This window comes from Agelaius tricolor, unplaced genomic scaffold (genome assembly GCF_023055355.1).
Source record: "Agelaius tricolor isolate 1412-34295 unplaced genomic scaffold, bAgeTri1.0.p SCAF_1, whole genome shotgun sequence".
Taxonomy (NCBI): domain Eukaryota; kingdom Metazoa; phylum Chordata; class Aves; order Passeriformes; family Icteridae; genus Agelaius; species Agelaius tricolor.
Window position 1 is genome coordinate 35,699,432 of NW_027269261.1, and position 21,626 is coordinate 35,721,057.

Below are 21,626 nucleotides of genomic sequence, written 5' to 3' on the forward strand. Positions count from 1 at the left end.
GCTGGGAGAGTAAGGTGGGTGCAGAGTGGACAGGGCTGCACCATTGCTATGTTTCTGGAAGCAACAAAGCTGTGCTCTCACACCACTGCATTTAAGCAAAGTCCTGCCAGGACCACGCTGGCTCTTTGCCCATGGTATAATTTACCCACAAATAAGATAATTCATCCATGGAAAATGAAAAGTGGATCTATCAGCTGTTTCTTTTGTAAAACTGCCACCCTGCAGCAACAACAAAGAAGCATGACCTTGGTAATGCCCTGTTGCTCTTGCTTTGACGCCTTGTCGACAACATTCCGCATGCCAACAGCTACAACCCTCAGTGAGCTGACACGGGCAGCAGGAGCTGAACCTCAGGAGGACTTTTTGCCTGTACCATCATCCCAATCATCTGCTGTGTCTGGCTTCTCAGTTCCATCACTCAACACCAGTCCAGCTAGTTTGATGCAGTCCTGTTGCATGCTCTGCAAATGCCTTTGCCACCCAACCATGGTTTGGTTTGCCAGAAGCTCAGTCTTCAGTCCTCTCACTTGCACTGGTTTGAGATCAAGATTCCTTGGTAACCCACTGACCTGAGACTGTAAAGCAATACAAGCAAATCGTCTACATAGATTCCCATGGATTTCTAAAAATAAGCTGCTTGAATGGAAAGTAAGTGGCTAAAGACCAGTGAAGGTCTGTGCCCAAAGATTTTTGATCTATCACCATCTGCAGGTAAGGAGTTGTCATGGAGACTTCAGTCTTTCACTAGCACTAGGAAGTGGCACACAGCCACTTAGCTACAGAACCCCAGTAGATATTTGTCCCCTTGTACCTATGTACCTCTAAACCTGTAGTCCTAAGGTCTTGGTCTTTTTGTCCCTCATTATCTGAATAATTAAACCTCACAAAGCCTTATAAAAAAGGTGATGATATTCTGAAATTGTTAACTTGAATTAATAGTATATGGGGCAGGGGGGGGTGGTTTGTCAGGTTTTTTTCTGTTGATCTTCTAGGTAGAACTGCTAACAGATTTGCTGTCTGAAGAGGCTTTTTTGCCAGTCTAGTGCATCCTGCCTTGCATGGACTCACCATGGCAAGCCAGAGCTCCTGTATTAAGAGTATCAAATGAATTATGGATCATTATATCTTAGTAACACAGTTGGAGCTTGTTGAAAACTTTTGATATTGTACTGTTTATTAATATGCTGAGCTGTTACACAGTTTCTGAAGGTACTGGAGTAGATATTTACAAGTACCAGGTAATCACCTTCCCTTTGAACTAAAGGCATTTAGGAGACTGTTAAATCAGGAATTATATGTCTTTCTAATGTGTGTTTTGAAGTCGATCTCCTGTATTTATACTAGATTTTTTTTTTTCATCCATAATGATCTTAGATTAAACAGTGTATGTTCACCCATGGATGTTTCTATACACTTCCAAATACCTAAATGGAATTGCAAATTATAGTTTACATTCTAGTATCCTGGAATAAGATACCAGCACTTTCTGTGATAATCCCATAAATGCTATGATCTTGATAATCTTAATACATTTTTCTTCTTAAAGTTACCCAAGAAATTTAGGAGATGTGCATACAGATACTTAAAGAAACTAGTCCTTTCGTATACCTCATTTGGCCAGGTCACACTTAAAAAATACCAGTTTATTAGCCTTTGAGAGCATTTTATTAAATCCTCACATCCAACTTCATCAGAAAGAACCCTCATGCCATACTTCTACTTCTCTGTGCCCAGACTCGCAGAGTTATTCTGTCACTAATCCTCTGTCTTCAGGGAAACTGCTGGGGGAATACGATGCTATTCATGTAAGTAAAGACATCACAGTCTGGCTCTTCAAAAGATATTTTTTCTCTTTAAACCTGATCTGCATCTAACTAATCTGGTAGCTATAATCTTTAAGGCTGTGTGGTTTACTCTCATCTACTAGCTCTAGTCATTTCACCACAGTGCTGAACTGCACGAGGAGACTGAAAAAAATGAGCCACAACATCAGCTGAGTAAAGCTTCACTTCCCAAAAGAGAAAAACTTGACAAATCTGACAGGCTAGTGCAAAAGGAGCATAGAAATCCCTACCAAAAATATGTGGGAGGGAACATATATTTAAAATAGGACCGCCTAATTTAGCTGCTAAATCAGTGTAAGGAGCTCTGCAGTCTGTGTGTGCGGGAGGGAAAGACAGAGAGAGAGAGACAGAGAGACAGAGAGGGAGAGAGGAGCGGAGGGAGGGGGGGAGAGAGAGCAATGTGCCTTTCACAGAGCTCGGAGCTTGATGGGAATGTTTGATTAGCTCCTCTCTGAAAGAAAAAAGGTGTCCAGGCCTCCCTCTGCTGCCTGCCTCTCCTTCTCTAGAATAATGTTGGCTGGAGTTTGGGATACAGAAAAGCTTGGAAAAAAACCCACTTTCATACTGTGTGGAGAAAAGGAATAAAAAGTTGCTCACCTCAAGCAAGGTAATTCGGATGTTGTTTTTCTGCTATATTTATTTAGGGGGGAGAGGGGGAAGTTGTGCTTTTTGCCTGTTGATAATAGTTAAATGTTTTCAGTGCTGAGAAACTGTAGGGACATGACGTTTTATTTAGCATTCCAGCTGTGTGCTTAGGATCAAAGACCTAAGAAGATGAAGACATAAATGTAGAATGAAACTGTACTTTACTCATATATACTTCATAAAGTATTTATGAAAGCATTAAGCCCCTGCTGTTAAAGTGGACACATATACTCACTGCCTAAACAGCAAGGGCTTAACTATGTGATAAAGAATGATGTATATAAGCCACACACCAATAGACATTTATCCAAGCCTTCTGTTCAAATAGTTTGTGGTAGACAATGCAATTTGTTCCTCAGTTTAAAACTGTTTTGGTTTCAAGACTTTTTCACAAACTCTTTTTGATCCATGGGAAGGTGTGTCATTAATAAAGACTACCTGACACTGGGGAATACTAATCTCCAAGGCACAGAGTGGAAAATGGTATTATTCCAGGGATGTGTGTTTCTGTGTTGTGAACTCTTTGGTAATGGCTAGATACAGATGTATGAACAGTACAGTAGCCTAGACTCCATACATCCTTTTGTGCTGAGTGCTTGTTTTGGTGGTGAGGCTCCAAAAATGAATAGCATTGTCAAGCCTGCCACAGCCACTCAGCTCTCTGCAGAGAGATTAGAGTCTTGATAAGTCTCTTCAAAATGTGATTTCTCTCCAACCAGTACAAACACGAACCAAATGCCCCAAGCTAAATATCAACTCTAGTTAATATTCTGTTCCTAGAGTTTATGGGAACTACACCACATTCAGAGCAAAAAGCAAAATTACACATTACAGAGGCAAGTCCTCCTTAGAGCACACTGGTTTTTCTCTAACCTCTCCAAAATTTAAACAAAACATTAAAACAAGAAAACACACACAGAGGAAATTTTGTTTAGATGTCTTTTAAAATACGTTTTACTGAGAAAAGCCATGGAGTTGTATATGTTTATAACTTGTGTTTTCCTATATACATACTGAAGTTAAAAACACTTTGCAATCACTCAAAGAAAATCTATGTTTTTCTGTGTTACCATATTCTTCACACTTTACTCAGTTCATCACTTGAATGACAGTCGTGGCTGTAAGACAGATCTCCTTCAGAGATGCAAAGAGAACTCAAGCAAAAATAACTGCATTACAAACATATTGATTTTCAAATACTAAGTTACTGTCTTATATTAAACAGACTTACTTTGCTTGCATATTTTACTCAATCCTTTGAGTTGCTGGGGTTGTTCTCACTGGGATGACAAAAAGGACTTCCTGTCTTTCAGTTATTCAGTACATAAAAAGTATTTTTTTAAGAAGAAATTTTGAATGTACTGCCAATACTGTGTTTCCACCTGTAGTAGTAATATTATGTTCTTAACTTGGTCTTTAATTGCTCCTACCATTACTTAATGTAAGACACTACTTTCCCCAGTGGTATAATTACAGCACTTACCACTGACTGGTTGAACCAAGCAGTTTTACTAGCTACACCAGGTTTCCTCACACTTGGAATACTAGAAAGATACTCTTCTTGGATTCTCTTTTGTCTAATAAGGATAAGATCCTACAAAAGCCTTTCCTTTAAAGGAGGCATTAACAAGGTGTTGTTTTTTCACCTAGTTACTGACTTTCACAGAAGTAGTAAGAAATTAATTATTAAACTCTTTTTGGTCAAAATTATTTGGACTATTTCTAAAAGGGCACTACCTGAGCCACAGAGTGAACACTGAAGCTGAAAACCAGGCCAATTACTTCATGTGAAATGTTGGAATTATTTATTATTTCTGGCCATTGCTTCTTAGAAAACATTGCTAAAAATAAAACCAATGTTTATGTAACAATGGCATCAAAAACTTGACTGTATCTGGCCTGCCTGGAGAATTTTTTTCTTTCCCTCTCTGAACCACAAATAAAGCTCTGGTCAGAAAACCCTTCACATGACATCCACAACTTCTCTGGCCAAGCTGTGGCAGTGCCTCAGCACCCTCACAGTGAAGAATTTCTTCCTAATATCTAATCTAAACCTACTCTCTTTCAGTTTAAGTGTTGATAGGTAAGTCATTTAAGGCACCTGGTTGAAATGAGTAAAAAAAAAGTGATAACTCAGTTTACTACCTGCAACTCTGACTGTATTCCTGAAAAAACCAGTGCTGTGGCACTTGTAGACATGAAGTGCCTGTGTAGTGGGACTGGCACGGGCAGGGGCCAGAGCAGCAAGGTGTGTGCTGGCCCATTGCAATTGGCTGGGGTGGCAGGGTCTTTTCTGCATGGGTAATGAAAAACAAAAGTCTGGTATTTCCTGGCAGTCCTGGAGGGATGTTCTGGCCCCCTGAAGCTCTGGGTACACCAGGACTCCTCCAGCCTGCTGCAGCATCAGCTGAGGTTTAGGTTTCTCATTCAGGCCTCAGGAAGTGGACACTGAACATATAATATGCCTTTCCTTCTGAAAACCTGCCCACCATACAGATTCCATTAATCTGTGTTGAAAAACAGAAACACAGAACCGCAAAACTGGTGGTTTGGGGGCTGATTTCTTCATTTAATAAAGGAAAAATAATAATCATAGCATGTATTGTACAAAAAGCAGGGAGGATGCAGCTACAGTAGTCGCAGATCTGCCCTTCCTCCACAACTTTCTCTTGTGGAGTAGATTTTAAAGTCCAGAGTCGGAGAGAGAAAAAGGTGCTTAACACCTACTTAGAGCACTTCAATTCCTCTTTTGAACTTGCCGGGTCACAAGGAGCCCCCTTGTCCCAGCGCTGCCTGGGGAGGCTGTGCTGGAGCTCAGCTGGGACCCGGGACAATGCAGCCCCTGTTCTGGGCCCGGCTGTCGCACAGGGACTATAATTATCTCTCTTCTAATGACCAGCCAGGCAAGATAACAGTTTTCATGCTATGTTTAGAAAACAATGTCTTACTACAAATTGACGGTTCATTCGTCCGTAAAAGAGCCTCTCTAACAGTCCTAAAGCAGCTGCCACTCTTTTGCATCCCAGTTCCTTTATTTGCTGCACATTTTTCCCTCTTGGAAAACCGGGGCAAAGGCTGCACAGGCAGCACAGCTTCCCGCTGCCACACGAGAGGCTCAGAAAGGCGCAGAAATGCCCAGAAAATCTGTGGCTGTTTAGATTGTATCTGTTAGGAAATTAAACTCTGCCTGTCTGTCTTGTCAGAGCCTGCATAACCCTTGTGAACTCTGTAAGCCCCCAGCCCAAAGGGGCTGCAGGCAGTGCTGTGAGCCCGGGCAGGAGTAAAAGTGCTTTGTGATGATGCCCGGTGGAAAGCAAGCTGATGCAAAAAGAGGGATGTGAAGGGGCTTGTTCAGATACAACCGGAGCATGAACTGATGAACTTTTCTTCCAGCACTGTGGCCCATAGAGAAGTCAGGATCTACTGAAATTCTGTCGGCTCCAAAGGCGCCTGTGGGGTAGCTGTACTGGCCAGCTGTCATTGCAGCCTGCGTGGGTGTAGCTGCCCCTTGCAAACACCGGGAGCTGCCAGGTTTGGGCAGTCCTGGCAGCATGGCACTCATGGGCTAGCTACCCAAGTGTTTGCTCTGGCTCTGCAAATATTCTGCACCTAACTCTGTTCTGGGGCAGCTTTAGTGCTGTCTGAGGGCTGCTACCACATCCTCTACAGCTGCCCTGCCAGCAGAGAACAGAGCCCATTCCCTCGTTCTGCAGCCAGCTCACCCTCATCTCTTGCCATCTTCTCTGTTCTCCTCTCCAGTAGGACTTAGCTGGGTTGCTTTGGGCTGCCTTTCCTCTTTGGGCTCATTTTTCAGTGACTGAGGCCTGGAAAAAAAACCAAACAAACAGAAAGTGCTGATCAGAAAGAAAATTTCCCAACAGCTTGGAAGCACCAATATTTCTCATGAAAAATCATTTTAATTTAAAAAACCAACCAAACAAAAAATAAACAAAACCAAACCCCAAAAACAAAACCAAAAAAACCAAAAAAACCCACAAACAAACCAACAAAAAAAAAGGTAAAAAACCCCTACTATCTGCAGCTTTTTTCTTCCCTTTTTAAGCAGAACACCCAAATCTATATCTCATTTCCCAAACTGGAAACACATTCCCATTCAGAAGAGTGTTTATAACCATATCTGGTTCATTCAAATTATCTAGATTTAAACAGTTCTTAACATCAGTCTTGCTGTAGTGGCTGAACTGACTTTCTAGTGCCCATGAAGTCCATCCCATCTTTGCTTTATCTCCAGAACTTCAGAGTGCATTAAGAGGTCAGTGGCACATTAAGAACACAATCTGTGTCAGTTATCCTTAATGTGCCTCATTCTACTGAGCATCCCACAGACACAGATATAAAAAATACATTCAGCTTGCATTTGCAAACTGTTGCTCAGCCTATCACCTTATAAAATATTTTTGTAAATAGAGCACATGTAACACAGCAGCCAGCAGTAGTGCTTCAGCTGGCAGCTTGTTTCATATGAAAAAGGCACAGAATCGCCAAGTGACAGGTACACATGCGCCAAAATTTTCAGGAAGATTCTGAATGTTCTTGTGTAGCTTCATGCAGTCCTTTAATGTCCCCACCAGGATGATCTGGGGATTTCCAACACCTTCAGGCTTGTACACAAAACTGTGGAAATTTTTACCTCTCAAAAATCACTCATTTACAGGGAAGTTTGGACACAGCCATGTCTGTGCCTCTCGATCTCCCTGCCAGGTTCCTTTAGGGACTCAGAAGGCTCCATTCTTTCTTGTTTCCTCCAAATACATCATTTACCCTTCAGCCCATCGAACAGGGGTGAGACATAGAGGAAAGCTGGCAGCAGGGCTGTGTATTCTGGCTGTGGACAACTTCAGTGAGTCAGAGCTACAAAAGGGTAAGAACTCCCTGACTACAGGGGTATTTTCACAGCTGCCAGCCAGCTGAGGATGATGGGAATCCATCCTGCTTGCCTTGGTGTGAGCCCATCCTTCTCACCTCTTCTGCAATGCATCTTCAACACTTGAGAATTTTGTCCTTCTGGGCTTGGTTGAAGAAGTTTTAGGACATGAAGCACAGAAAGAAAGAGGCTGTTTGGAAATGAGGCTGCATGGGAAGGAGAGGAGTGTCCAGATGAGGGGGTGAGAGGTTAGAGAAGTTTAGAGTAGATCCGATGGAGCAACTTTGTACTAATGTTATAAGGGCAAATATTGACACCACATAAGTCATAAAAGCCTGCTTGCACCCTGTTTTGGAGAAAGCCTTTCCACCAAACTGCATCTCAAAATAGGTGGTAATTTGGGACAGAAACTCAGTCTTCCATGGTCTACATCTTCTATTCCTGTCGGTGAAATCTGTATGTAGAAAGAAATACGTAGGTTAGGCAATAATTAGATTTGAAGTAGAAGCTCATATGGTAATCTCCTAAAGCCATAGTTCAAATTTCCTGAGCATGGAAGTAGATTATGCAATACTCAGGACTGTAGGCTTCATTTGTTTTCAAAACAAAAGCCCACAAATTGTAAGTTCCTGCTTCCAGTCCAAGTAGTTTCCTTTTTTGATCTTGGTCTCTCAGAAACAGAATCCTGTGATCCACCTCTATGCAAAACAGCAGGTTTTAAAATACTCTAATATGCAAAATTAGTAAAACAGTGTTAGCCTGGTTCTGAGACACATATCTCAGCAATTTCTGGCTGTACCTACACTGTCACAGTATCCAGGACTGGGCTCTGAAGGCCACTTGCTCTGCCACCATGTTTTCTAGCTTTTCATTTCCTCTCCAGGGCACTCAGATACTGAGGAATGTAGTTTTGGAAGCTTAGCTATTCCTCATGTTGTCCACATGCCCCATATGTTAGAGAGACCAGTGCTGCCAGTTGCCAAGGGCTGCCAGCACACACCTGCCATAAGGCTGCACAGCTTGGCCCTCACTGTGTCATGTCTCTCACCAGCACCTCCACCAACAGCATGTCTCCAGGAAACCAGCACAACCCCTAATAGCCTCATTTATGATGCTGGCACTCATTCCAATCCCTAGCTCACTTTCCTCCCAAAAGCAGCTTGGAGCCCTGAGATGTCTTCTTCAGTCATCAAAAAATGGAAACGCTACTCACAGGTTTTCAAACAGCTCCCCAGAACAGCCCCATCAGGTGAGAGATATCAGCCTGAGTGCCCTGTTGGGTTGCAGGTGGGCTGCAGAGGAGCTGGGAGGATACAGCTGGAGCAGTCTATAGCCAAAGCAGCAATGATCACTGCCTGGGGAGGGCCATGGGCAGCGTGGCCATGCAGAACATCCTGGGATGTGGGGCTGGGCATCCTGGCCCTCAGCAGCTGACCCTGCAAGCAGGCAAGCCATTGGGAGGTCCCAACAAAGCAGCAGTACAAGATGACTGAGGGGCAGAAGGTGATTTGGGGTTGTTTTCTGCTTTGCCTTTGGTAGCAACCTCCCTTGTTGCACAGGTTGGTTTTTTCTAAACTAAAGGTATCAGAAAGATATTTAACTGAGAAGGCTTGGAGAAAACATTTCCAAACGGAAGTAATGCAATGAGGAAGAAATAATATTTTTTGAAAGTACAAAATATAAAAAGGAAAATATTATGCAGTGCAAGGAGCACAAGACTATCATTTTTAAGAGATTGCAAAGTTAATTTCTTAACTTCAATTTACTGAAGTTCAGAGAACTGAATTTCAGCTTAGCTTTACAAAATGCTTTCTACAGCATTCCCATGCTTCCTGACTTGTTGAAGACCTTTTGTGAAAGATGTTTCCTTGATCAAGTTGTCATTACTAGACATAAATTAATTCCATCACTTCCTGCCTTACTTCAAAAAGTGCCAAATGCCAGGGTAGCTCCAGTTTGTTTTTTTTTTTAATTACAAATATTTTCTGAATCCTTATCCAACCAGTCCTTGGCTTTGGCATGGGATATCACTAGTAATACAAACTGTAGGAGATACTGGATCAATAAAAGTTTTCTGTGAGCTGTTATATAAATTTACTAGCATGCTTAAGGATGAGTTTGGCTTTTGATCTGGACATATAATTCACTTTTGTAGTAAAGGGTTGTGTGTAGCTTTAAGGAGAGAGTAAGCATCCTACAGTTTCTCTAAATTTCTGCTTCTAAGTTTCCACCTAAAAAAAAAAAGTTGTTTTGTTTGAACATGCTACAGAAATTCCAAAACCATCCCCAGGGTTATGTGCAGTTTTTTCAGTGCCTTTAACAGAAATTCCTTGCTTTTAGACTAAATATGTACCTTCAGGGGAATTCTGACACACAACACTTAGTTTGCAGGCAGCACAATAGCATGGTTACTCAGTGCTCTTTATTGTGCATCCAATCTGAGAAACCATGTATTGCACTTTAAAAAGTCACTTTGACTTGTTTAAACCATTTGTTGGAAATAGAAAATGGCACATTTTCTAAAAAAAAAAAAAAAAAGAATTGTGGCCAGAAATCTCATGCTACAAAGCTAGCACAGCCCTCCGGCACTGCTGAATTGCAAGTACTTTCCTCTGCCCTCTATTTCTTGGGAAAATTGCAGTGCCAGAGATTGATGGCACCTGGCTGGGGTCTGAATGATGTAATAGTCAAACTAGAAAAGTAGAAAAAGTTTGCCTGAGAGTGAGTGGGGCAGACAAAAGCCATGGTGGGGAGGAGAACAGAGGGAGGAAGTTTTCTGGACAGGGATTCACAGGTTTAAGCAAACAGCAATTCCCAATGAAGCATGAAAGCTGTGCATCAAAATGAAAAATTAAAGCATAATACATTAGCAGAAATCAGGAAAGTACAGTGTAATGGCCCCCAAAGAAATCATAATCCAGACAGTCCAAATTATATTTTCTCTGTGGGTGGGTGACATATTCTAAATGTATCTCTTCCTTTGCTGGAAGGGGCAGGTCAGACCAACATAATTGATGGTTTTCTTGCTGAGACAGATGAAAATGTATAATCATTGCGGTTTTATTTAAACTCTGAGAAAGGTCTGGCAAGTTAAATCACACTCTAGTCTTAAATAAATTACCTTCTTCTGAAAGAGCTCTGTGGAAAGCAGAGAAGTCATCATCACTGTTACTTCAAACTTATGTTTTAATTTCAGGGCATTGCATGAACACAAAATGAGTACTGCAGGGCTGCTTACATGTTTCTATTTGTCTCTAAATTTTTAGGTATATCATCTCTTCATTATACCTACCTGAATGAGAGCTATTTTGAACTAAATTCCTCTTGCCAACCTGCATATAAACATTTGTTCAACCACCTCAGAAAAAAAATTGCTCCTGTGCCCAAGGTGCAACTTAGGTAGAATTTAGACCTCTGAATCCACCCATGCCTCACTTCAATGACTTGAGAGTGACTTGACTGGTACCCCACAAGAGGAACTGGCTACCAGCAGTCCCCACAGCCCTTTTGAGAGTCAGGAGCCTCACTAAGCAAAGCAGGCACCATTTAAAACATTATGTGGCAGCCATCAAAGTCTTGTCATAAGAAGCAAGTGGTGAGAACACTTAATCAGGGATAACTGCCACGGCCTCAGGGAATTTGGACCCATGTTTTCCTCATCACAGAAGAAATATGAAAGGTGAGCATTCATTCACCTTTTCTTACAGCAGCGGGTGATGAAGTCTATGATATTTTTTAATTCCTGGATGCATATATTCTATTTCAGACCACACAAAGAGTAAAGTCTATCCTCCCACACAGACAAGCTCACCTCACAAAATAGCACCTTGGATCTTGCATTTTGTGACCTGGCCTGGTACACCTACAGGTCAGCCTAAGCCTCCATAAAGAGCTATAGCTATCAATTCAACCTTTCTGTCTCAGCAAAACTCAGTACCTGCAGTTTTTCAAAAAACAGCCACTTTTAGATACTTTTTTTTGATGTACAGACTTTCAGAGCAACACAGTGCACTGAGGGTACATAACTTCATCCCTCTGACAAGAAACAGGGTGAAACTAAATCACATGTGGCAAGTGCTAGTCCTATCACCCTGTGTGCTCCAAAACAAACAGCTCTTGCACTGCCAAACAAGGTACAATGCCATGGGTACGGAGTATGAGCATGAAACAAAGAAAGGGTTAAACAATAATAAAAAAAAAATTAAAAGTGACAACAACAAAAACAAAAAAATCTAAAATATTTTCCTCTAGAAGATGATGATCAGCTCTTGTTTATCCGAACCAATTTACTCACACCTACACCAAACCCACTTGATTTTCCCATAAAGGGCACATATTTAACTCAACCCACAGTGCTTAGAGATCCTGCTGCTAATTCCATGCTCCTTGCTCAAATAGATTTCAGACAAAGTCCACTTCTGTTTTTCTTTATGGTGCCAGTGTTGCTGAGATATTAGAACCCCTTGAAAAGGGAAACAATGACACACACTATTGTGGTACAAAGAGAGTATACAAATTAATTTCTGTGGCACAGGAGATTACAGGAGATAAACTGCTTACTCCTGCAGAGGCAAAGCACATGGCACTAGCAAAGAATTTCAGCTTGCACATGGAACGGACAGCAGAGCCAGACACCAAAAATCAAGGACTTATAATCTGCACTTCCTCCAGAAAATATTGCACTTTGCCATACAGTAACAATTATGTGCATTTAAACCATCTGTTTGTTTGTAGTACATAGCAGCTCTCTCAGATCTTTATAAAAGTCAAGTTGCTAATAAAAGGTCAGTATAAAAAAATCTTACTTTATACACAAAAAGAATAGCTTGCTAATTCTGTCTCTTCACTAACATTCAAGAGTTTTCAAGTGTTTGTGGTCAGGAAAAAGTAATCAGAATTCTTTCAAAAAGGATTCTGATTTTAAAAGTTAAAATATCAGCAGGTCTGGGAAACACTGAAGGAGATACTTCTTAGTACATTTGTACTTAGCAGGAATTGAAGCACATGTTAATGTAATGCATATGTAATAGCTTCTCTGGCATAAAGGTAACTTCTGTTATGACAGTCTGAAAGATTCAGATGGTAAAAGGTACTCAGATAAACAGAGATCCAGCATACAGTTTGGGAGATTTAATAGTGTGTAGTCACTACTTCCCAGTTCTGACTGGGACTGTAAGTACTGCCTTAACAGAAATCTGATTAGAAGTCTCAGCAAAACTCATGCTCCATAATAATAAAAAGTAGAAACTTTTCAGTTTGTTTTAATGGGATCTATTCATTTTGTAAAGGAACAAAGGAAGTGCAACTTTGTATTTAATAGCAAAGTGCCATTTTTGACCCACAGATAAAACATCCCCAGACCTCTCAGTGGATCTACACTGACTAAAAAAGTCTGTTGTAAGCATGGATTGGAGCCCTGCTTTCCCTTTCCTTCCCAGAGGAACAAAAAACCCACTGCTTTTTTCCAAGCTGTTGCTCCCTTTAGCAGTGTGAAGGAGCAGATGCCATGCTAGTGCACAGTATAGGAGATCTCACACAGCTTAAATCAGGTGACACCCTAGGCCCCAAAAACAATGAATGCACACAGACTTCCCACTACAGAAAGCCTGGAGCTTCTGTGCCTGATACTTAATAGGCAGCAATGTAAATCCTCCTGTGCATTTCCCCATGTGACAGCCCACGGTCTGAAGGCCAGGACCACCCCTTGGAGTACTGTCACCAGGGCTGTGTCACAGGATGTCTGTGCATTTCTCCTGATAGGCAGAAATTATTAGAGTGGCAAAAACTAGTAGAAATATAGTAGAAATTATTATAGTGGCAAAACCAAGTTTCTTTACTAATATAATTTATTTCCATGAGGATACTAGCACTAACACAGATACAGAGTCCACAATAAGATGTTTTTCTGTTTAGCTGTGACAACAAAGCTGTTAAGCAAATCTAACTGCCTCTAAATGCTTCCAGTATCTTTCTTATTGATAAACATCTGTTATTGCAGGCTAAGGGATCTGCTGAACTCTGCTGAGCCCCTGACAGGCTTTAAGCCTTAAATCCTTTTAGATTTACTGGCTTCTTTCCACAGTGAATTCATAATAATTTAGGAACAAAAGCCCACTTTCTGTTGCCTTGAAGAGAAATTCCCACCGGCCAACTAGGCAGAGAATGCAACTGCAGCCAAGCCTAGGGTTCTGACATCCAAGAGGATTGGGGTGGCTCCTGGGGCAGCTGGCCATGCCCTGGGGACAGCAGGGCTGGGGGCAGCAGGGCTGGGGACAGTAGGGCTGGGGACAGCAGGGTCTTCAGGAAGCAGTGGGAAATCTTGTGCAGCCCTGGTGATACAAGTGGTTACATGTTTTGTAAGACAGGAAAAGTTAGGCAGCATTGGACTCTCCCCACACAACACACAGCAGCCCACCCATGAAGCCAGATTTTACATGGATGCTTTACCATATCAGACCTCTTCTACTGTAATTAAACTGGTGGAGAAAAACATCTCAGCACCAAGCCAAATACTGCCAGGAAAAATCCACACAGATCTCTTTAAATAAAAATGCCAATGCTGAATTTGTTCACTGCAAATTTTGGGAATGCTCACATTAAGATGTCTTTTGCAAAGTCTAAGCCAGTGTCAGTACAATCTTTAATGGTGCATGGTAGTTCTGCAAATGAATTGCAACTCTTATTCTGCTTCTTCTTTTTCTGTGATTGACCGAAAGTGAGAATTCACTGAAGGGGAGCAATTGTTTGATACCTCTGATGTGTTAGTGGGTTGAAACATAAGAGGGAGGAGAAAAGCATCTGAGCTGTTTCTCTGAGCACTCTTCTACATCTTGGTGCTATTTCTTTTAACAGCTTCACAGTAGAAATAAGCTTCAGTAAATGCTTAAAGTGGATTTTTGTTCCAAAAGATGGGCAACTCTTTTTAATAGAAACTAACCATGAAAGCAGAATATCAGCATTTAACTGCTCTTGCTGATATGGCTTGCACAGCCTGGGGTCACCCCCGCTGCACTGCCCATCGTCCTGCAGAAGGACACAGTGACTGTGTTGAGCCACTTTCCATGTCCCCCAGATTCAGTTCAGTGGCTTCTGAGAAACCTCTGCCACTTTCAGCTTTAGCAGCCTAGCAGGAACCTTTTTCAGGGAGATCACCAAGGAAAGACATTGTTCTCTAAGGAAGTGACACTGTTGGTATGTCCTGGCACTTGAAGTTCTCCAACTGTAGCACAGAAGTAAAAATCAGAAGTGGATCTGCTCTATGTAAAAAGAGTTATAAATTATATAGACCCAGAACTGGCTGAACTCAGTTTAGATTAGCATACTATTTTAGTCATCCTCATTCATAGCATGTGGCTTGCTTGAAAAAGAAGAGTAATTAAAGTAAAAATATGGAAACATTTTATATGAAGACAGAATGCAGATTTTTTTTTTTCTTACTCCCCTCTATCTTCCTTGTTCTCTAAATTTCTTTCTGGGGTTACCACAGCCCTGCTTCTGAGTATATGAATTGTTATGTGAAATCAGATGAAATCTGCCATTTTTCCAGGAAGCAGATATCTTGCTTTCCCTGATCATATGCAGCTTTATCATTCTTATTTAACATTCTTCTTTTCTTTCTGGATAGCTAGCTCTTTTTCTTTAAACAAACATTTCCACTTGTAATAAGTTTCTCTGAAGATCAAGTCTATTTTGATCCTTGATATTCTCCCTTTCAGACTTTTTACTCTGTTTGTCAAACATTATGTAGTACTTTAATGACTACAATTAACTATGAGTGCCCAACACAGGATTCCCTCAACAATCATGAAATAATAGCAAAAGCAGCAGGTGATGCTCAGGAGGGGCTGAGAGGGGTTATCTCTGATAAGTTTGAATTCTTGTAGCCTGGCCAAAATCTTCAGGGATGGCAGGGGTCATAAACCATGTGTGCAGACCCAGAAAAAATGTTTTCCAGATGTTCTGACAGAATCATCTTAATCTCAAGTGCTCACATATAAGTACACACATACACATCCTCAGAAAATGAAAGAAATCAGCCATTTGGCTCACAAATGATGGAACAATTGCAAAATACTTCATGCAACATCTTTCAGGAGTAAATGGATTTATGTTCTCCTTATCTATGTAAGATTACCTGGTGTGCTTAGATGTGCAGAAAGGACGATTCTTTGATTATTTCTTAGAAGAGCAGTGAACAGATTTGAATAGATGTCAGAACATGTCCATGCCCACCATGCCCTCTCCTGACCCTGGCTTCTGCGATAAGTATGTGAAATCTTGGTTTCTGGAGCAAAAGACAAATTTTGGAGAGAAGTAAAACTTAGTCCATGGGAGTGTGATAGCCCAAATACCACCTCCCCTGGGGATATCAGTTGTTCTAAAAAGTGTCATAAGAGGATGCAGCATGTGAGGACTGTGAAAGGTTAAAGAAGAGCACACAGTCCCTCTGCCCCCAGCATGACAGTGTCATCTGCCTTACCTCCAAATGCAGCCTGATGTACTCTTCTTTTCCTTTTCAGTGCTCCTTAGTGCTCATCCAGATTTTGCTTCACTCACCATGAGGGCCACAGTCATTGCAGCCTTCTTTGGTAAGTACAGTTGTTGTGCTGCAATTTGTAGGGTCTGTACTCTCTCATCCTGGATGTCCAGTGGCTACTGACTGTTTCTCTTCCCTTTGGACTCCAGGGCTGATGAAGCTCTCAGTGGCAGGTGTATGCCTTGGCACAGCTTTTCAGAAACAGGCTACACAAACTTCTTGACTTTGGCATAGAAAAAAATATTAATTCCTTGCAGGGATCTCCAAGTATATGACCAGTTACATGCAGTCCATATCAGGTGGGCCTGAAAAGTGCCTGTAATGTAAAGATTCCCTCTAAAGAAAAATCAGCTCTTTCAATTCTCCCTGTTCTTGTTCTTTTCATGAACAAGATGGTACCAAAAGGTTATAAATGCGTCTTATTTTCTTTCCCCGGCAGTCAGACAGGATCTCACTTTTTGGGAACATGCAGAAACTCCAGAACTTGCAATTCATCTTACATGAACACTCTGGTTTTGACATTCCTAGGCAATATTCCCTCTAGCTGTTATCCTCAAGTCTGTCAGGACAGTTGTTCTTAGTTCACATTACAGCAATCTATGTAGTTCTTCTACATAAATTACCAGATGACTTTCCCCACATTAGATTGTGCTGCAACATTCCAAGTAGTTGAGATATTGCACTTTATTTTCCACTCATGCTTTCCTTTTTTTTTAACTAACTACAATCTTGCCGTGGTTACACAACTGCACCAGTGACAAAAGGCCCAAATACTGCCCCTCTGCACTGTCACTTCAGACAGTGTGAGGCTGCTTTAGCTTTTGAGCAAGTTCAAGGTGTGATTAAGTCTACAAACTCTCTGAAATAAGTCTAGGGGGAGAAGGGCATAAAAGAAAGAAATTACTTCTGTTGCATATTCTAGTAAGATTAATTTAACATAGGATAAAAGGATCAGCTGACACATCACGGAGAGTTTCAATTCCCTCTGAAAGCTCAGAGAAGGGAAAGGTGAATAGGAAAGTCAAGATATTTGTAATGAAGTTATCCATTTCCCATAATACAATGCTTATAAGATAAGCACAGAGAATAAAGAGATTTTATATGTCATCACTTAGCAAGTTAACATAACATGGTAAACTACAGGCATATATTGGGATGTGTCTTTTAATTAACAGCATATTTTACACTTTTGAAATGATAAACCTGCTTACTGAAGAAAATGGGTGCCCTTGCTGGGACATGCCACCCAAGAACCTCACACAGTCTGTAATGCTGCCCAGTATCCCTCACCTGCTGCCACCAGTGAGTGAAATGTCACAACACAAAATAACAGAAAAACCTTCCCAAATGGTTATTAAGAAGAATTTTTGGCTCCCAAAATTCCCAGTTGCTTTATGCACAGAACACATTGTTTCATTAGCATCCATATTGCACCAATTACAAAGAGTTCCCACTGCTTGTGGAAATATTTTTGTGGTTTTCTGGACCACATGGACTCCATGGCATCTTGAGATAGTGAGTTGCATAGAATGAATGTGTGAACTGTTCCCCTTCAGAGAACTTCCCCACAGCAGATGACATCTTGACTGCAAAGTTAACCACCAAGTAGAAACCTAAACGTGGCTGAAAATATTCCTATTTTAGGTTTTCACCCTGTTGATTCGAATTTGCAAAATCTCATGCAGAGGAGCTTGTGGTGACTGATCTTGATAGTCCATCTTTTTCCTGATACTATGTTTATGTGTTCTAGGTGTGTTTCTTACATGTACATACACAGCAAAGGAAGCCACAAAGAAGACAAAAAAGGCTAAGCTATGTAAGTGATCTCAGTAGAATTTTTGGCTGTTTTACAGCAGACATGTCCAGTGCATAAGAATGGTGCAAAGTGAGATTATATTCTGGAAACTCTCCACGATTGTCTAGAGTCAATGGCATTATATATTAGCTAAAAGACTCTTTAATGGAAAACAAATCATTGACTAACGTGTTTGCCACTTAACATTTATAAAGGGAAAATTTTGTAATTCACTGCTAAAATGTGTCTTCATAGGTCATTAGGTACCACACAAGGATCAAAGCAAGCACTAAGGTTTTCACAGAGAGAGAGAGAGAAATAAATATGTGAAATGGACCAGCTGTAACACAAAGCACAAGTAGCTGATTGGTGTGAGACAAGTGGTGCATCTCTGTGCACTAGCATGTTTAACTTTCAGCTATTCTGCTGCAGGAGCAGTTCTGTCCACAGATTATTTTGCTCATGTAGCTGACAAACAAGCCTGCTGCGAGGTTGTAAACACACACTTAATCCCTTGTTCAAAGTAAATTGTACCCAGCAGAAAGTTTTAAAAATTAAGGGCAAGATAATGGGCTGTGACTTCAGCCTGACATAAAGATGGAATGGAGCTACGAGCACAGTGGGAGGCTTGGGAAGCATCCCTACCCCCTCCTTCCCACGTGTTAAGCACAGGCTGGGTGACTACACTTCCTTCTCTCTCCAGCCAAGTGTCATAACAGATATTTCCTTCAGAGAAGCAAACACTGAAGGTCAGAAATACCCACAGGCCTCCTTATTCCATCCTTAGTTACTGCCACATCCCTTGGTATAGGGGTTATTAATGTGTTATGTTGTAGATGGAGAAGACACAGATGTCTTGTATCCCAAAACCATTGATATGAAGGCTTGGGAGGAGGGCATCCCTGTCACTCAGTTACTTACTGTTTCATGACAAGATCTCTCAGCTATGAAAGCATTCAGTCTGACTTGACCAAGATTTTGCACTCACAGATGTACCCCAGATTGATTGTGATGTCAAGGCGGGGAAGATAATCAATCCAGAATTCATTGCAAAATGCCCTCCGGGATGTCAGGATGTAAAACACCGTGTTTATGGCACAGACATTTATGCTTCTTTCTCCAGTGTCTGCAATGCTGCAATTCACAGGTGAGTGAGTTGAAATGAGTGAGGCACTCAGACAAAATTGTCATTTCAGTGCAGGGAGATTCTGACTTTTCAAATTCTTTACAGTTCCCACTTGTAGGTTTGATTGCAGGCTGCTGTAGAAAACCTGAGAGAAATTCCATGTGCGATGGCATGGATCTATTCTTACAAAGTGCTGTCAATCCCATAGTCCTGTAGAAATTAGTTGTGTTTGAAGAAGTTTCTCAACCTTTGGAGAAGTGTCTTGAGATTTCCAGATCTCTCATTCATGCATAACAAATTACTATTGTACTATTATTATTCAAGTGGAAGATAGAGATGGAGCTGCTACAACTAATAAATCTTCAGAAAAAAATAGGCATATCACCAGTGATGAATACATATAACTCACATACTTCTGGGATTGGCTTGGTTCTCTGGGTTTGAATTTAATTGTCCTTGACTTCAAAGCCTGAGTAATGTGCTTTCCTGCTACATAAAAGGACACTGCACAAAGAAATTAGTAACATAAATTTTGTAGCAAAAGTTTTTCAGAGTTTTATTAGCCATGCAAAAATGTGCATAAAATTCTAAAGGAGAATAACCGCACAACCAAAACACACTGCAGCTGGACCTGGGATGCACAGGCAGGATGCATCCAGCCAAAAAGGATGCAGGCTGATTGACTTAGTTTGGAGTTATTTGAGCTATGCTGTGCTTCCGATTCTGTGAAATGCCTGGGATCTCGGGCAAAGTGGGATAGCCAAGGCTTTGGGACTTCCCCCCTAGCCTAGGCTGAGGAGCTGTGTGTGCACAGCGCTGCCACCTCCTGGCTGCAGCTCTGCCCTCGCTGCGGGCATGACTGCCAGGGACGGCTTTCCAGCCGCCAGTTCCTCCGTCACATACTGGTGTGCAGTGGGAATTGTCTCTCGGCGTGCAGAATTAGTCCCAAAGGGAAGTTAAAAAATACTGGTAGCAATACTGCAATCTCCCTGCAGCCCGGCTGGCTGTATTGTTACAGTGAGAACTTCACTTTTTCTTATTTGACAGCTGGCTTAGGCTTTGTTAGCTTGCAATTCCACAGACAGTGAATTTCTTCTCCATACATTTATTTCAACAGCAGCTTCTCACAATTACCACAGCAAAGTACATTTCTAACACACTCTTCCATCCTGTTTGCTGCCCAGTACTTATTTTCCTGCCTGCTCATTACTGCCAGCCCTACAACTCCCCTGCAGTTGCAGCTGGTTCCCAGTTGACCTGCTGTCCTGGTGATGCCAGAGCAGGCTGCATACACTGCAGGATTTCTGTTTGTCTGGAGGTACATGTTACAGTGTGTGTTAAACACCATTTGATGTGCACCACACCTGGAGCCTGCCAGGTTTTCTACAGTTTCTAGAAATATTGTGTCCAGTTTACTCCAGGCTGGGGTCAGAAACGTGCTTGGATTTTTGCAGAAAACACATACTGAGGGTCAAAGAAAACACATTTTGTCACGTGTTTGGCTTGAAAGCTCCTCTGAGAACCTCTGCTTGTATCTTGAGTCATTCAATCAAGCTTGCAGGAATTGTAAAGAAGGCAGTAGCTTTTCCTTGTGTGCAACTAGGTCAAGCCTAAACAGAGGACCAGCAGATCAGTGGGAAGAGCAAACAGATCCTGACAGCACTTTGCCACAAACTGCTCTTCTTTATGTGGAAGGAGCACAAATATTTCTCAGCAGCAGGCTTAGTAGTGACATCCCAGCCCCACCACCACCCCTGGTTTCAAGGTGAAAGGAATCACTTCATACCTCTTGCACTGTAGAAGGGTTTTGAAGGTTTTTGTGGCGTTTCTCCCCTCAGACACTTTGTTTCCTCCTTGCAGTGGTATAATTGACAACACAGGTGGGAAGGTTCTTGTCCAGAAAGTCGCCGGGCACTCTGGTTACCGCGGGAGCTTCTCCAATGGTGTCCGGTCCCTGTCGCTGCCGCGCTGGAGGGAATCCTTCCTGGTGTCAGGTACAGTTCTGGGCTGGGGCACTGCCCTCCTGCTCCCCACCACTGAGTGCTGAGCAGCAGTGGGCAGAGGGGGAGGCAGCCTCTCGTTTTACACACCTGGTTAATCACCACAGGCCCACCCCCCATCTTTGGCAGGAATCGTGCATTTGAGACACTTCTCATCCTGGGCTTCCCCTATAGCCTGGAAGGAGACCTGCACCCTGCCAGGGGTGTGCCCAGCCCAGCCCAGCTCTGAGCCCACTGCAGGAGGTGATGGCTGCTCTGGACTGAGCCTTGGAAGGCACCTTAACTCCAGCTATTGATGCATAAAGTCTCCTGCTCTTCACCCTGGAAAGCAGTGCTGCTGAGGGAACTGAAAGGCCTTTTGGCCATTTGAAACATCCTCAGCCTGAACCTGAATTTGTATCTCCTGAAATGACTTCAGGCTTATGTCAAACCCCATATAGCCCTGCTGTATGTATGCAAACCCTAAATGAAGCAATTTGACTGGTGCATCCCAAGTATGTCAAGAACTCTCTCCACCTCTGTTAGCCAGATAGTTTTGATATCTAATCAGTGAAGGTATATCCATCTTGCTTTAATTCTCATTCCTTTTTCCTCCCCATAGTATATACAGGAGCTCACTTGCATTTACCAACAAAATTCACAGATTTTAAAAGTTGGTTTTTTTTTTTGCAAATTAGATCCCCTTTACACCAGCTTCAGATTATCTTAAACCTACTTGCACTCACTCTACCTTTGTGAAAGAGGGTTTGCTTGACCTTGCTTTCCATAAAAATTCTAAATCTAACTTCTTGATAC

At 41.9% G+C, this 21,626-nt stretch overlaps 1 protein-coding gene and 1 long non-coding RNA gene across 6 annotated transcripts in view; one reads left to right on the forward strand and one right to left on the reverse strand.

Annotated features, from left to right (window-relative positions):
- The first annotated feature begins 2,182 nt into the window (after nt 1-2,182).
- The window catches only part of VIT (vitrin), a 53,580-nt gene continuing 34,136 nt past the window's right edge, over nt 2,183-21,626 (forward strand). For 3 of the 5 annotated variants that reach the window (XM_071429600.1, XM_071429614.1, XM_071429632.1), the window contains exons 1-5: nt 2,183-2,451; nt 15,894-15,962; nt 17,661-17,726; nt 18,696-18,852; nt 20,692-20,825. In XM_071429600.1, coding sequence (XP_071285701.1) covers nt 15,932-15,962; nt 17,661-17,726; nt 18,696-18,852; nt 20,692-20,825 — 388 coding nt within the window. In that variant the 5' untranslated portion in view covers nt 2,183-2,451; nt 15,894-15,931. The remainder of the gene's footprint in view (nt 2,452-15,893; nt 15,963-17,660; nt 17,727-18,695; nt 18,853-20,691; nt 20,826-21,626) is intronic. The other 2 variants (XM_071429607.1, XM_071429622.1) reach the window with 1 other exon arrangement.
- On the reverse strand, nt 3,544-17,669 carry LOC139591279 (uncharacterized). Its single transcript, XR_011679599.1, has 4 exons — nt 15,854-17,669; nt 15,509-15,658; nt 7,473-7,828; nt 3,544-6,313 (listed from the first exon to the last, which is right to left on the reverse strand). It is a non-coding gene; the product is annotated as an uncharacterized lncRNA (long non-coding RNA).